The sequence below is a fragment of the Amphibalanus amphitrite genome, unplaced genomic scaffold (assembly GCF_019059575.1).
Source record: "Amphibalanus amphitrite isolate SeventyFive unplaced genomic scaffold, NRLGWU_Aamphi_draft 000101F_arrow, whole genome shotgun sequence".
NCBI lineage: Eukaryota > Metazoa > Arthropoda > Thecostraca > Balanomorpha > Balanidae > Amphibalanus > Amphibalanus amphitrite.
In genome coordinates this window covers 1,018,017-1,035,786 of record NW_024881596.1, presented here as the reverse complement: position 1 = coordinate 1,035,786, position 17,770 = coordinate 1,018,017, and the positions used below count along the sequence as shown (strand labels likewise).

The 17,770-nt window shown below is 50.1% G+C and overlaps 1 protein-coding gene across 1 annotated transcript; it reads right to left on the bottom strand.

Moving 5' to 3' along the window:
- Positions 1–2,328: 2,328 nt before the first annotated feature.
- Positions 2,329–17,559, bottom strand: LOC122380605 (protein transport protein sec31-like; the record flags this gene model as incomplete). Its single annotated transcript, XM_043363905.1, has 2 exons — positions 17,226–17,559; positions 2,329–3,098 (listed from the first exon to the last, which is right to left on the bottom strand). Coding segments are annotated over exons 1-2 (837 nt in total), but the record flags the coding sequence as incomplete, so codon positions are not given.
- Positions 17,560–17,770: the final 211 nt, after the last annotated feature.

The window sequence follows — 17,770 nt, the reverse complement described above, 5'->3', positions numbered from 1 at the left end:
TGTGAGCTCAACTTACATATGTGAAAACCGCTGACACCATTGTGCGTGGCCAGAACTCCTACCCCACCCCTGAGTCCCCTGTTCTCCCCACACACCACCCCTTCATCGCCATCCTGCCGCTACCATCACCACTATCATCAGCCGTCCTCCGGGGTCATTAATCGTACCACCCGACGTCCGCCCCTGCTGACAAAAACCCGACCGGCCGAGCCGAGTCCATCCCCCGATCGGCGCCACGGCCTGTGAGGACAGGCTGGTGATCGGGGGCACAGATTTGGGACGCAGATTCCAAACTGAGATATCAACGGAGATATCAACGCACCGCTAACGAAGGTGATCTAGATAAGTGAATTTCATGACGGGTGATGCATACGAGAATTGGGCAGTAATCGCCACGCCATGTGTGGATCGCCCATGATCGTAAATACATACATACATACATACATACAATTGCCTATGCGTTGTAGAGGCATCAGAATAAAATAGCTCAAGGAGTATCCATAGCATCCGCCATTCCGGCATGCCAAAACACCTCCCAGCGCGGCGGTGCGACCCCGTGGCGTGCATCGCACGCATCAGCGCACATATCCGCGTAAATACCTCGCGGGCCGTCGGACGCGTGTGCGTGGAGCCGCCGAGGGTCTCTCGCGCGTCTCTCGAGCGGAGAAGGCGCAGTCGAGCGTGTCGCAAACGACGCTGGGACGGCCAATTGGGTGGGAGGGTGGCGGCGGGCCAGCCGACCGGGCGTCCAGTCAATACGGGGTGCAGCTCAGTTCCGCGCCGCCGAGCGCCGCCCCTCCACTCCGGGTCGGGCGAAACTCCGGAGAGATCCGGAGAGGACTCGGAGATGACTGGGAGAGGTTTGGAAGAGGACCAGGAGAGGACTGGGAGAGGTCCAGAGAGGACCCGAGTGCTCCTTCCGGGTCCGTATTTCTCTGGAGACCCGATCGAACCAACCTGCTACCAAACCACGTGCTCTTAGGTGATCAGAATTAGAACACGTGCTCCCTGGAGGTCTAACGTACTTACTTACTTACTCCCGTACACATGCGACCTGTTGGTTTGACCGAACCCATTTTCCCTGGCAGTCTGACCGAGCTCACTCAAGATGCTTTCATTGGTGATTAAGGTCGAGCCGGCTTGTCGCCAGGAATTCTGACAGAAGTCAGCTCGCTTGCGCTAACGAGTTACCGACGCTTCTGGCTAGGCTTCTGTCTCTCGACCAGAGGCCACCACGTCTCGCGGCACGAGAAAGCCGTCCGGGCGCACACGACTGACCTCAACCGAGTCTGACCGGCCCCACCAGCCTCGGTTCAGTGGCGCACAAAAACGTCTTGACTGGGCGAGTCACGTCGGCGCCTCGGCACGCCCACGAAGCACGTGCCCGTGGCAGCGCGCACGTGTTGGCTCGTGGCGCGGGCGGCACGTGCGGGACGGCGGGAGGCCCTTCAGGCACGGCACACGCCTTCCGTCTAGTCATCTGGCCGGCACGTAGCGTTCAAAGCACAGCCGTGGCTGGTTTGTAGGTATGAGAGCCTCCACTGGGCGGTCACGGTGGTGGAACGGCTGGAGTGGCGGCGGTCGGTGATTTTTCACGGTGGCCGCACAGCGTGGGTTAGAATCACTCAGCGAGACGCCGGCTCCGATTTGTGGCCGGGATGGACGGAACGGTGGGCGGTGTGTAATACTCGGTGGGGCCGGCAGTCGTGATGGGATATTGCCATGCCACGGAGCACGCGCTTCACCACGCGATGCAGCCCGGGTCCGACTGGGATGAGTGGTCGATATGTCTTGAGATTTCTCTCGGCTGCCCCGGGCGCCCGTCACGGCTGTCTATTCCTCCTCTCTGCTCCATCCCTCCTCCCCCTGCCCCTCTCTCCTTCTCCCTGCCCCTCCCACTCCCCGCCCGGAGCTCCAACAGGCATTTCCGGAGTTACCTGAGCCTCTTGCTGCCCTCTCTAATCTCTCTCCCTGGGGAGGATCGTCTTACTCGAGCACAACGCGAACGAAGCCCTACCTCCGCGCCGCCACTTCGAGTCGAAGAGCCTCCTCTTGGAGGCGGAATCCTAACTCGGTAAAAACAGTCCACCGCTAACCGCCCTGACGGAGGACCCGCTGAAATATGACGCAGTTTTTGCCAGCGGATTTTGAATAATGCCGACGATCAGGCAGTCGGGCGGACATTTGATCACGCAAATACCGAGAGTCACGACAGATAACGAGCGGTTCACAGCCGGCGCTTTGGCGGCTCAGAGGCTCGGCGAGCGGCGCTGCATAACTCTGGGGTTGTTCGATACCAGGATGTGTCGATGTGCATTCGGTACTCACCGTGACCCCCGCTGCTGTCGGCGGCTCGCCAGGTCGTGACCGGTCGTGACCCGTCCCCGCGGGCAGAGTGGCCGCAGTGGAAGGCGGCGCCTGCTCGGCCGGCCGCTGCTGCTGCTGCTGACGGGGCAGTGAGTAGGCCGGCGGGGGCACCTGAGCTCCCCACTGCAGGGTCGCACGATTAGTTCCAGTGCCAGGACCACTCCCGTCTGGTCGGGAGGTGACTGCCGCGCCCTGCTGAGCCCCGTTCGTCGCCGCCGCTGAGCTTGGAGGGACGGGTTGTTTGCTCGGGCTAGGCTGGTAAGGGTGCCGCAGAGACGCCGCTGGTGGACCTCCAGCGTGACCTGAGGTCGGCCGCGTCGCGTCAGAGGCAGGCCAGCCTCCAGCAGGGTCAGGAGGCCCCCAGCTGACCGTCTGCCTTGGCGCCTCTCGCTGCTGGTAGGCGCCCTGCTGCTGAACATGCGGCGGAGGACCGGCAGTCGCTCTGGACACCTCCCCTCCAGCTGCCGGCTGGGCGCCGCCGTTCTGAGCTGCAGGCCGGTTGAAGAAGCCAGCGCTGGGGGATGTAGCCGGCTGGAAGGTCCCTGTCAGCTGGACCCGAGTGTCCTGGTAGACCCTCGGACCGGCGCCGTGAGGGCCCGGCTGCGGCGGAGGTCGACCTGAGGCTACCAGTCCGTTGGGGACGTGACCGTTGGCTGGGGGTACCACACCGTTGGCGACCGCTTTCTGTGCGTCTGGAGGCACCAGCTCCACCTGCACGGCCGGGCCCGGGTCTGAAACAAACAGCAAAGACAGTAAGAAACGCGGAATGGTGTTTAGAGAGGCGCGCAATGTGTATTGCTTTATGTGTTTGTTGATAGGGTAATGCATTAGAATCTCACAGAAACCCCAGCTTAATATGACATCTTGATCAACAAAAACCACCCTTTTTGTGGTTGTTACCGTCTTCAATAACCGCTCTCTTCTAGTAAAAAAAAAAAAAAAATGTTGACTCCAGCTATGTGCCATAGTTCGACCCATTGTCTGCTGGCTCCACTCTACCTTGAATTCAGCCCTCTATTTTCTGAAGCTTGCAATCAAATACGATACACATTGTTGATTCCTGAATAGCCGGATGCGCTGCAAACTTGACAGCCAATCTAGTCGAGTTGGACACCCAATTTCGTCACAGACGCTTGGCTCAGAAAACATGCCGGTCGATCACAAAGTTGCCCTTGCGTGCATAAGCGGACCCCGTTTAGACGAAAACTTTGGCCCCCCTGACACGGAAGGGAAGTCCCCGGGCGTGAGACACTGCCGGGGACGAGATGACTTGGGGAAGGGAGGGAAGGCAGGGTAGGGAAGGAGAAGTCGAACCTCCTGGGAGCAGTTTGATAGAAGTCAGGCCACCGGCAGCCAGTCAGTGGAAATGATGGATCGTGGAAGGCTGAATACTTAAAAATGCAAATTTGCCGCCGCACTGCGCGAACGCTGCAACAAATTGGAGCCAATCTAGAGATTGATGTTCTCACTCGAGTGCAGTGGTAAGTTCGTAAGTTCGTTTCCGCTAACAATGAGGTTATACGAGCATGAGAGAGTTCACAATTCATGTCATCTGGAAGTCTTTCCATCTCTGGCGTTTTTAGCATAGACACACGGTCACGGAAGTTCCAATCGCTGCACTATAGCGGCTGGTCGCTGACAGATCATTAGCATAACTCATAAGTGGCATTGGTGCCTAATCACTTAATGAAAGCCAAACAATCAGGAACGTTTTTAGTGCCTGGGATCATTAGAATTACATTAGCGATGTGCACAATGCATACTGAAGTGGGACCGATCGCTAATGGCAACGGGGCGCGAGGCTGATCAGTGATATATAATACTGAACGAGGCCGGTGTAAATAAATTTTCAAGACCGAGGTCCTTACTGGATTTTTGAACGAGGCCGAAGGCCGAGTTCAAAAATCAGTAAGGACTGAGGTCTTGAAAATTTATCACCGGCCGAGTTTGGTATGTATTTTACTGTATGCCAACGATAAATTTATTTTCTGGACCGAAGCTCTTAGCCGACTTAGGAACGAGACCATCCCAAAATGTTGGCTTTAGTGCATTCTGGTAATATATAATACTGAACGAGGCCGGTGTAAATAAATTTTCAAGACCGAGGTCCTTACTGGATTTTTGAACGAGGCCGAAGGCCGAGTTCAAAAATCAGTAAGGACTGAGGTCTTGAAAATTTATCACCGGCCGAGTTTGGTATGTATTTTACTGTATGCCAACGAAAAATTTATTTTCTGGACTGAAGCTCTTAGCCGACTTAGGAACGAGACCATCCCAAAATGTTGGCTTAAGTGCATTCTGGTAATACATTTTTGACCGTGGTCAATTTGCTTACACCAGTTATTACCACACCCCTCTGGCTAATGTATTTGAATAGGCCAGGCATACAGTAATGCATTTTTGACCGTGGTCAATTTGCTTACACCAGTTATTACCACACCCCTCTGGCTAATGTATTTGAATAGGCCAGGCATACAGTAAAACCATTTTACATTAAAAAGACACCGTTAAAAGGCAGGTTAAATAAAACGCATACCGTTTCATATATCTCCTCAGAGCGGATCAAAGTATGCATGCAACTGAGGTGTTTGAAATCCTCCGTCAGCTATACCGGCACGACTCAGTCAGATTCGGTTCGAAAATTTGTAAGTTCGATGTAGTGCGATTCTCGGAAGTGATGCTAGACTGAAACTCAAGGCGTGCCTGCATCAAGATCCAGTACTGCAGAACATCCATAGTGCCCGTGGGACTTAGGTTATGCATAGTTAGTGTTCGGGGAGCCCTCATATTGCAGTTAAAAGTATAACTTTTACCACATGCCGAGATATCCCTTTAACATTAGCACGTGCATTTGGGAAAGGGCTTCGGCCCGCCTCGGCTAATGTTGAAGGTATTTGGGAAACGATTCGGCCCTAGGGCTTTTTGATTTTCCCAGACAAAGTTTTACTGAATATTCTGAGCGGAAGAACCAAATCCATAGAAGATATTTTCGGATTGTGTGTTCACTAACAGCAACAGCAGAAGTGAGCAAAATTAAGTGACGGCGTTTTCACTTACTTTCGCTGTCAACGTAATTCAACTTAACAAGGGTAGGTATCGTTCCAATGCCAATGTATTTATTGCTGCAGAACATGGTCAGAGTACCTACTCATTAACGTTCGTATAATTGCATGCAGATTGATATCAATCTCGTACATGCAGATTCCGGACAATTTCAAATCGGCTCAAAATGGGCATATAGACCAAACAGGATACGCTGATCACGAATCCGAAGTCCGTTCCGCGGCACATATGAAACTTTTCCCGGAATTTCCGAATTCCGAATCTGCATGCAGATTCCGGACAATTTCAAATCGGCTCAAAATGGGCATATAGACCAAACAGGATACGCTGATCACGAATCCGAAGTCCGTTCCGCGGCACATATGAAACTTTTCCCGGAATTTCCGAATTCCGAATCTGCATGCAGATCCCGGACAATTTCAAATCGGCTCAAAATGGGCATATAGACCAAACAGGATACGCTGATCACGAATCCGAAGTCCGTTCCGCGGCACATATGAAACTTTTCCCGGAATTTCCGAATTCCGAATCTGCATGCGGATTCCGGACAATTTCAAATCGGCTCAAAATGGGCATATAGACCGGATACGCTGATCACGAATCCGAAGTCCGTTCCGCGGCACATATGAAACTTTTCCCGGAATTTCCGAATCCCGAATCTGCATGCGGATTCCGGACAATTTCAAATCGGCTCAAAATGGGCATATAGACCAAACAGGATACGCTGATCACGAATCCGAAGTCCGTTCCGCGGCACATATGAAACTTTTCCCGGAATTTCCGAATTCCGAATCTGCATGCAGATTCCGGACAATTTCAAATCGGCTCAAAATGGGCATATAGACCAAACAGGATACGCTGATCACGAATCCGAAGTCCGTTCCGCGGCACATATGAAACTTTTCCCGGAATTTCCGAATTCCGAATCTGCATGCGGATTCCGGACAATTTCAAATCGGCTCAAAATGGGCATATAGACCAAACAGGATACGCTGATCACGAATCCGAAGTCTGTTTCGCGGCACATATGAAACTTTTCCCGGAATTTCCGAATTCTGAATCTGCATGCAGATTCCGGACAATTTCAAATCGGCTCAAAATGGGCATATAGACCAAACAGGATACGCTGATCACGAATCCGAAGTCCGTTCCGCGGCACATATGAAACTTTTCCCGGAATTTCCGAATTCCGAATCTGCATGCAGATTCCGGACAATTTCAAATCGGCTCAAAATGGGCATATAGACCAAACAGGATACGCTGATCACGAATCCGAAGTCCGTTCCGCGGCACATATGAAACTTTTCCCGGAATTTCCGAATTCCGAATCTGCATGCAGATTCCGGACAATTTCAAATCGGCTCAAAATGGGCATATAGACCAAACAGGATACGCTGATCATGAATCCGAAGTCCGTTCCGCGGCACATATGAAACTTTTCCCGGAATTTCCGAATCCCGAATCTGCATGCGGATTCCGGACAATTTCAAATCGGCTCAAAATGGGCATATAGACCAAACAGGATACGCTGATCACGAATCCGAAGTCCGTTCCGCGGCACATATGAAACTTTTCCCGGAATTTCCGAATTCCGAATCTGCATGCAGATTCCGGACAATTTCAAATCGGCTCAAAATGGGCATATAGACCAAACAGGATACGCTGATCACGAATCCGAAGTCCGTTCCGCGGCACATATGAAACTTTTCCCGGAATTTCCGAATTCCGAATCTGCATGCGGATTCCGGACAATTTCAAATCGGCTCAAAATGGGCATATAGACCAAACAGGATACGCTGATCACGAACCCGAAGTCCGTTTCGCGGCACATATGAAACTTTTCCCGGAATTTCCGAATTCCGAATCTGCATGCAGATTCCGGACAATTTCAAATCGGCTCAAAATGGGCATATAGACCAAACAGGATACGCTGATCACGAATCCGAAGTCCGTTCCGCGGCACATATGAAACTTTTCCCGGAATTTCCGAATTCCGAATCTGCATGCAGATTGCAGATTCCGGACAATTTCAAATCGGCTCAAAATGGGCATATAGACCAAACAGGATACGCTGATCACGAATCCGAAGTCCGTTCCGCGGCACATATGAAACTTTTCCCGGAATTTCCGAATTCCGAATCTGCATGCAGATTCCGCACAATTTCAAATCGGCTCAAAATGGGCATATAGACCAAACAGGATACGCTGATCACGAATCCGAAGTCTGTTCCGCGGCACATATGAAACTTTTCCCGGAATTTCCGAATCCCGAATCTGCATGCGGATTCCGGACAATTTCAAATCGGCTCAAAATGGGCATATAGACCAAACAGGATACGCTGATCACGAATCCGAAGTCCGTTCCGCGGCACATATGAAACTTTTCCCGGAATTTCCGAATTCCGAATCTGCGAATCTGACTTCGGATTCGTGATCAGCGTATCCTGTTTGGTCTATATGCCCATTTTGAGCCGATTTGAAATTTCAGGTATTTGATTTTGAAATTGATTTTGATTTGAAATTGTCCGGAATCCGCATGCAGATTCGGAATTCGGAAATTCCGGGAAAAGTTTCATATGTGCCGCGGAACGGACTTCGGATTCGTGATCAGCGTATCCTGTTTGGTCTATATGCCCATTTTGAGCCGATTTGAAATTGTCCGGAATCTGCATGCAGATTCGGAATTCGGAAATTCCGGGAAAAGTTTCATATGTGCCGCGGAACGGACTTCGGATTCGTGATCAGCGTATCCTGTTTGGTCTATATGCCCATTTTGAGCCGATTTGAAATTGTCCGGAATCTGCATGCAGATTCGGAATTCGGAAATTCCGGGAAAAGTTTCATATGTGCCGCGGAACGGACTTCGGATTCGTGATCAGCGTATCCTGTTTGGTCTATATGCCCATTTTGAGCCCATTTGAAATTGTCCGGAATCTGCATGCAGATTCGGAATTCGGAAATTCCGGGAAAAGTTTCATATGTGCCGCGGAACGGACTTCGGATTCGTGATCAGCGTATCCTGTTTGGTCTATATGCCCATTTTGAGCCGATTTGAAATTGTCCGGAATCTGCATGCAGATTCGGAATTCGGAAATTCCGGGAAAAGTTTCATATGTGCCGCGGAACGGACTTCGGATTCGTGATCAGCGTATCCTGTTTGGTCTATATGCCCATTTTGAGCCGATTTGAAATTGTCCGGAATCTGCATGCAGATTCGGAATTCGGAAATTCCGGGAAAAGTTTCATATGTGCCGCGGAACGGACTTCGGATTCGTGATCAGCGTATCCTGTTTGGTCTATATGCCCATTTTGAGCCGATTTGAAATTGTCCGGAATCTGCATGCAGATTCGGAATTCGGAAATTCCGGGAAAAGTTTCATATGTGCCGCGGAACGGACTTCGGATTCGTGATCAGCGTATCCTGTTTGGTCTATATGCCCATTTTGAGCCGATTTGAAATTGTCCGGAATCTGCATGCAGATTCGGAATTCGGAAATTCCGGGAAAAGTTTCATATGTGCCGCGGAACGGACTTCGGATTCGTGATCAGCGTATCCTGTTTGGTCTATATGCCCATTTTGAGCCGATTTGAAATTGTCCGGAATCTGCATGTACGAGATTGATATCAATCTGCATGCAATTATACGAACGTACTCATTATTACAACATAATGCACGCAAAAAACGAACACTTTAAATGCGCGAAGCATCTTAACGAGCCACAATGAAACATTTGGATATTGTTCCAGCTGGGATCTAAGACGCGTTTGATTCAGCGTTTCACCCAATTTTCGGTTTTCCTCACGGTTTCCTCACCCCTGCTGGAAGTGGACTCCATATCTTTATTCTAACTTCTGACGCTTCACAATCTTCATCCTCAGCCGTCAGCCTTTTCAAACCCTAAATAAGGGGGAAGTAGGAAATTTCATCTTTCATACTCAACGCAGCCCAATAATGAAAAACACAAAAAATAATCACGGTGACTATAAATATGATCATAGTATTAATATAATATTAACACAATATTAAGAATATAATAATATATATCAAATGAATATACTCGTAATATTAACTGTTGCGCCGGTACGGCACAAGGCCGGTACGGCATGTGGTAAATCTCTTCCCAACCTTGGGCTGTGAAAATGCATGATTATGAGCATATTTTTAATTGACCGAATCCTCAATGTAATCTGAATAAAATGACAAATAGCAAAAATTCGGGTATATTCGATCACAGATCTTTGTCAACCGATACCAGCAGGCGCCACAATTGTAGATGTCAAAATACTTTTTGTTCAGTACACATGCACAACAGTAGATATGTCCTCAGGGAAAAGATTTATGGTTGGTAATTCTAAAAGTCGCAGCAGTCAAACATAATATGTACAGGGAAAAACCTATACACAAGATTAAAGTGCGTGTGTGCCTAAGCATATACGAATTTAAGATGAAACAATACTTGCGGATCAATTAGATGGGCAGCAAGTTACACTCTTACCCTGGACAAAGTTAGGGCACATATAACATTTACACTGTGCGAAACAATTAAATGAGCATATTATACATAAATGAACATTATATACGTAAATGAGCATACATGAGCGTATTATCATACTATGACTACTCATACCCTGGACAAAGTTAGGGCGCATACAGCATCTATGAAAACGATCTACACAATCACTTTTTAACGTGGTGAGCTCTTGAAAAATGCTAACCTACTTTGGAAGTAGCTGCCAGGAGGTGCTGTTATCGTTAATAGCTGGCATCCTATCGCGGATGGTGATGGATTCAGCAATCCTCCTGTCAGCTTCATCCTTACATTTGCGTACGATGCGTGCTATCAGAGTCGTGTCCGTTGGGGTCAGGTCTGGGTGCTCGTGCGCGAAATGTTCACCCATTGGTGTGCCTAGTTTCTTGTTGGTGCCATCTCGTAAGTGTTCGTTATATCGCAGTCGTATTGGCCTACCGTGCAACCAAACTTACGTAGGAGAAAGCGGTAGGCCAATACGACTGCGATCAGGGGCGTCGACACCGGTCCGACTTTTCCGACTAGTCGGACCACTTTTTCGACTAGGCGGTGCCCTGCTGTGGCTCGCGGGGGCCCCTGCTGCAGACCGCGGGGGCCCTACTGCGGCTCGGGGGGCCCTGCTAAAGACCGCGGGGGCCCTGCTGCGCCTCTGGGGCCCTGCTAGACACCGCGGGGCCCTGCTGCGGCCCGCGGGGTCCCCTTCTACGGCCGCGGGGGGCCCTGTTGGGGCTCTCGGGGGGCCCTGCTGCGGCCACGGGGGCCCCTGCTGCGGCAACGGGGGCCCCCCGCTGCGGCTCGCGGGGGCCCTGCTGCGCCTCGCGGGGCCCTCGCGACACCTGGGGGCCCCCACCGGTGGGGGCCCCCCGAGAAAAAGTCGGACCAGTTTTCCTTACGCGTCGACGCCCCTGACTGCGATATAACGAACACTTACGAGATGGCACCAACAAGAAACTAGGCACACCAATGGGTGAACATTTCGCGCACGAGCACCCAGACCTGACCCCAACGGACACGACTCTGATAGCACGCATCGTACGCAAATGTAAGGATGAAGCTGACAGGAGGATTGCTGAATCCATCACCATCCGCGATAGGATGCCAGCTATTAACGATAACAGCACCTCCTGGCAGCTACTTCCAAAGTAGGTTAGCATTTTTCAAGAGCTCACCACGTTAAAAAGTGATTGTGTAGATCGTTTTCATAGATGCTGTATGCGCCCTAACTTTGTCCAGGGTATGAGTAGTCATAGTATGATAATACGCTCATGTATGCTCATTTACGTATATAATGTTCATTTATGTATAATATGCTCATTTAATTGTTTCGCACAGTGTAAATGTTATATGTGCCCTAACTTTGTCCAGGGTAAGAGTGTAACTTGCTGCCCATCTAATTGATCCGCAAGTATTGTTTCATCTTAAATTCGTATATGCTTAGGCACACACGCACTTTAATCTTGTGTATAGGTTTTTCCCTGTACATATTAGGCCTGTACACATTCAGCTGTTGTGCTGTTGTCAGCCGAAATAGGCTCCACCCACCGTTTCTGGCTGACGGAGTTGTACACATTCGGCTGATGAGAAATGTCAGCAGTGGCTGACTGTCTACAAATGTGGCTTTGTAAACAAATATATCGTCTCATATATATGTCCTTTATTAATACAATATTTTAATAGTTAGGTATATTATCAAAATATTTGCATATAATATGCAATGGAAATATTTAGTCTTCTTACATTGATAAATAATTATGAAACAAAATAACGTGAAAAGCGTCAATACAGTGTCGAATTTTCATTTATCTGCAGTACTTAGTAAAAATGTGGCACGTGATTTGTTTACATGCGCCACTACCAGTGTCTAAATGCGTCACTTATGGCTTCTGCTGACGGCTTGGCATCTCTGCACTTGCTTTCTCCTGGCAGCACAGCTCGTCAGCCTATGCTGCCGTCAGCAGAGAGATGACGTCATGTTGCATGTTGCAATCTGAATAAAATGACAAATAGCAAAAATTCGGGTATATTCGATCACAGATCTTTGTCAACCGATACCAGCAGGCGCCACAATTGTAGATGTCAAAATACTTTTTGTTCAGTACACATGCACAACAGTAGATATGTCCTCAGGGAAAAGATTTATGGTTGGTAATTCTAAAAGTCGCAGCAGTCAAACATAATATGTACAGGGAAAAACCTATACACAAGATTAAAGTGCGTGTGTGCCTAAGCATATACGAATTTAAGATGAAACAATACTTGCGGATCAATTAGATGGGCAGCAAGTTACACTCTTACCCTGGACAAAGTTAGGGCACATATAACATTTACACTGTGCGAAACAATTAAATGAGCATATTATACATAAATGAACATTATATACGTAAATGAGCATACATGAGCGTATTATCATACTATGACTACTCATACCCTGGACAAAGTTAGGGCGCATACAGCATCTATGAAAACGATCTACACAATCACTTTTTAACGTGGTGAGCTCTTGAAAAATGCTAACCTACTTTGGAAGTAGCTGCCAGGAGGTGCTGTTATCGTTAATAGCTGGCATCCTATCGCGGATGGTGATGGATTCAGCAATCCTCCTGTCAGCTTCATCCTTACATTTGCGTACGATGCGTGCTATCAGAGTCGTGTCCGTTGGGGTCAGGTCTGGGTGCTCGTGCGCGAAATGTTCACCCATTGGTGTGCCTAGTTTCTTGTTGGTGCCATCTCGTAAGTGTTCGTTATATCGCAGTCGTATTGGCCTACCGTGCAACCAAACTTACGTAGGAGAAAGCGGTAGGCCAATACGACTGCGATCAGGGGCGTCGACACCGGTCCGACTTTTCCGACTAGTCGGACCACTTTTTCGACTAGGCGGTGCCCTGCTGTGGCTCGCGGGGGCCCCTGCTGCAGACCGCGGGGGCCCTACTGCGGCTCGGGGGGCCCTGCTAAAGACCGCGGGGGCCCTGCTGCGCCTCTGGGGCCCTGCTAGACACCGCGGGGCCCTGCTGCGGCCCGCGGGGTCCCCTTCTACGGCCGCGGGGGGCCCTGTTGGGGCTCTCGGGGGGCCCTGCTGCGGCCACGGGGGCCCCTGCTGCGGCAACGGGGGCCCCCCGCTGCGGCTCGCGGGGGCCCTGCTGCGCCTCGCGGGGCCCTCGCGACACCTGGGGGCCCCCACCGGTGGGGGCCCCCCGAGAAAAAGTCGGACCAGTTTTCCTTACGCGTCGACGCCCCTGACTGCGATATAACGAACACTTACGAGATGGCACCAACAAGAAACTAGGCACACCAATGGGTGAACATTTCGCGCACGAGCACCCAGACCTGACCCCAACGGACACGACTCTGATAGCACGCATCGTACGCAAATGTAAGGATGAAGCTGACAGGAGGATTGCTGAATCCATCACCATCCGCGATAGGATGCCAGCTATTAACGATAACAGCACCTCCTGGCAGCTACTTCCAAAGTAGGTTAGCATTTTTCAAGAGCTCACCACGTTAAAAAGTGATTGTGTAGATCGTTTTCATAGATGCTGTATGCGCCCTAACTTTGTCCAGGGTATGAGTAGTCATAGTATGATAATACGCTCATGTATGCTCATTTACGTATATAATGTTCATTTATGTATAATATGCTCATTTAATTGTTTCGCACAGTGTAAATGTTATATGTGCCCTAACTTTGTCCAGGGTAAGAGTGTAACTTGCTGCCCATCTAATTGATCCGCAAGTATTGTTTCATCTTAAATTCGTATATGCTTAGGCACACACGCACTTTAATCTTGTGTATAGGTTTTTCCCTGTACATTATGTTTGACTGCTGCGACTTTTAGAATTACCAACCATAAATCTTTTCCCTGAGGACATATCTACTGTTGTGCATGTGTACTGAACAAAAAGTATTTTGACATCTACAATTGTGGCGCCTGCTGGTATCGGTTGACAAAGATCTGTGATCGAATATACCCGAATTTTTGCTATTTGTCATTTTATTCAGATTACATTGAGGATTCGGTCAATTAAAAATATGCTCATAATCATCATTATGATTTTCCTCACTACGCTAAACTCTCTTAAATGTGAAAATGCAGTTTTATTCACCTCGGTTTTTTGCTACGGACCTCGTGCCTACCGGCACTCGGTCCTCCGCACAATAACCTCGGTGAATAAAACGCATTTTCCCAGCCCCGGTCGGGAATATATAATAGACTTGCACAAAGCCGAGAAAAAGAAAACGTTTTACTAAGAAGTTGGATTTGCTGTTCAATTGCCAAAATTTGACATGCTAGATGCATTTTGTAAACGTCAGCTTTATTATGTTGTTCAATTAATGCAACGTCTAATTACTTCATTTATCTCTGTTTATACCTAATGAAGAAACGTACTGAAGCTGAAAATACAGGCCGCTCATGTGAACATTTATTAACCTGACAGCTCCTATGAACTTGAAATGGCCCCCGTTAGATTTCATAATCTTTTCAGTAGTTCATAAACTGTACTTAAATGACCAACTCTGTAAGCTAACTATGTGCGAAATTAAACGTCAACTCATTTCATAATCTATAACAAACGAGGTTAGGTATGACGAAATCTTTTTCAGCTTTATCTAGTTTATTTTGCAGAATGGGTTGGTATCTTTTGGTAATTTTCACATGTTCTTCCAATTCAGTGAGAGTGACACCACAAATCCTGTTGCATTCCATCAACACTCAGGCGTTACGAGGTAACTAAATAAACTGTATCATGTGTCACGTGACGCTCCCCCAGGTCACGCCGCCAGAACTCACAGCGAGCACGTCATTCACTGAAAGGCGCGCAAAAACGCAGCACCATGCTCCGCTATGGAATGTGACCTCACCCACCCCCTACTTATGTATTTATTGGTGTTGGGGCTGTGATTTGGCCGATACATACTGACATGATAATAGGCGCCATAGCTCATCATTCCATGGGACAACGTACAAGTGCAGTAATGAAAAACATGATTAAACGAAAAAAGTTTGGTTTTATCTGCCCGTAATCAGGATCTCCAACTGTATATCCCTATTGTACGAGCATATATCTTATGTTAGAATGAAAGGGATGGAAGAGATGCAGAAAGCTAGGGAGAAGAACAAGTGAAGCTGGGGAGGAGAATGGGGATTGGAGAATGGCGTTACTCCGTTTGGCAATAAACTACGCCTGGGGCTGCCCACACTCGACCTCAAGGCACCATGGTCGTCGAAAGTCTCTCAATATCAGTCCATCCATAGCGTCACTCACTCCCAGCAACACAAAACAAAGAACAACTGCAAACAAGCCCGCAAACCTCCACAAAAGACACGCTCGCCCTAACGCATCAGTAGGTAATTTAGCCGATCGACCTCCCACGCAGTCCACCAACGCTGCGTTCTCACGCAGAAACACTGCACGCAAATGACGCGTGCACACACACGCCACTCGCTCATCTCCGCTGTGTCGGAGCGGAGTTCCGCGGAGTTCCGCATCCGCCGAGTCGGCCCGGCCGGCTCAACGTCGGTAATACGGAGATCAAACGCCTACTGAGTGCCGCTAATCCTGTCCGACACGACGCCGGGATGTATCGACGCACCACTCGCCGTCGAGCGGGGATGCTCGCAGTCTGATCGGCCGCCAGGTCAGGTCGGTAGTACAGGGAATTGTGTAGATCGTGTAGGTGATCCTGGGTTTCGTCAGCGTGGCGGTCTCCTAGAAAGGACTACAGAATGGTCGTGGAATTAGGAAGGTAAAAATGCAGGTGCAGGGACGTGTAAGCTGGGATTTCTGTGCTGCAGGATTCCAGAGGAGCTGCATGACTTCCGTTCTCGTGGACTGCGCAGTGGGTTCATGGTGGATGAGTGAGTGAGAGTGAGAGTTGCACTCGTCCGTATGCATGGCCGGAGTTTGAATTTGAACTCTTTAACTTCTCGCCATGCTTTCGACTCATTCGACGGTGTCTGGGTCCGCCATCTGCTCTTGTTTCATGAGCTGGGGCTCTATCTGGCGCATTATGGGTGCGGCTGGCCTCCCAGGCGTGACCGGCATAGACCAGCAGACTACCACCACACCACACCGGCCCGGTGCGGCGTCCGACAGTGGTCCCAACAGTCGTCCGAACAGTCGGCTGCCGCTGCCGACGAACCGCGATCAATAGGGGCACAGACGGCCGCCACGGACCAGGTCACCGGGTCGCCACCACCCCCTATCTTTACGACCGACCGTCGGCGGCCGGACGGCAGTCGGCACAGCCGTGATCCTTGATTGGCCCCGGCAGAAAGGTCGTGGCCGCTGGCGTCTGACGTCCACCGGGGCAGCCACAGGTCTGGAGGAGACGGCCGGAGACGGCTCATGCATACGTGGGAGCGTTATTGGAGTAATGAGCCTGCCAGCGCCGCACGACGGGAGCGACAGGGGAATACGGTCCGATGGGGAAAGGAGGACGGAGTGGGGTCGATTGGGGAGGAACGGAACGGGGTGAGCTGGCGGAGAACGGAACGGAATGGGGTTTGACTGGTGGTATAGTCGGAACGGAACGGAGCTCAACTGGGAGCAATGGACGATGCGGAAAAGGGCTCAACGAGCAAGCAGTTATCAGGAAAGCAACTGTCAAGGGACGCAACAAACGAAACGGAACAGGGCTCATCTGGCGATGAACGGAACGAACGGGAAACGATTGGTGATGGCTAGCGAAACGGACCGGGACCAATCGCTGTGGGCGGGCGGACTAACCTAACCGGTCCTGTGAGTAGGCCAATGAGGAAGGCGGCTGTTTACCTGTGTCTATTGTGTCACTATAGAAAGTTCTGACTGAAAACACTGTATAGTAGGTAAATTGTACGGTAACGTTTCGTGTCCGTGGTATAAAAGGAGGGATTGAATACGGATTCAGAAACGTGCAAGGTGAATGAAGGACAGAGACGGCAGGACGTTTACAAATCGGTGCTTATGTTGGCTCTACTCTGTCCTGAGGTGCCATAGATCGCCTCGAAGCGTGCCACTCGATTATCAATTTCATGGCAAAAGGCACTGATCAGATGTCAGTTCTGGTCCGCTTTGGCTGTGCAAAGTAATGTAGCGTAAAACGAACGTTCTTTTTAACGCTCTTGTTAAAAAAACAGCCAAACAGCCAAAAGCAGTCAGCTTCGGGGAAGGCTAACGCAGAATCGTTTCTGATATTGTCAAGACATTGTAAAGACAGTGGTTAAGCCTTTGACACTGACTAATTGACTGCCATGCCCACACGCTGTGTGGCGGTACAAAACTCACCGGTTGGACTCCGGCCGCAGAAGACGCAGCATTTTTGTCCGAGCAGTCTGTCCAGCTTCTGCCACATAGCTGTCTAACCGGCTTCTGGTTATGACGACAGAATAGTCGGCGTTTCACTCGGCTGACATGTCCGTGCAGTTCGGTTAGTCAACACACCGCTTCCTTGGATCACCGATAATTTACACTCGCGTACCCGTCAACACAAACGCACACTTTACACTCCAGTTTGTTCCATCGCACTCCTACACACTCCCACGGTCCTTCCCAGCTCCAGTCTACACCATGCTCAGCTGGCCCGGTGGTGGGTCGGTGCCGTGCTCCTGCACCGCCTGGCTACACCCACCCCGTCGGACGGCGCGCGCGCGACTGACTGCCGAGCAGGAGCCGCTGCTGTTCTGGAGCTCCGCGCACCGCAGCGCCTTCCGCGCCGCCGCGCCGCGCCGTGGAGGACCGGCGAGCGGTGGCGGGGGCGGTCCCTAAGAAATGTCTCATGGGGATGCCTCGCCAGACTCTTCGTCATTGGAATGCACCAACATCCATCATCA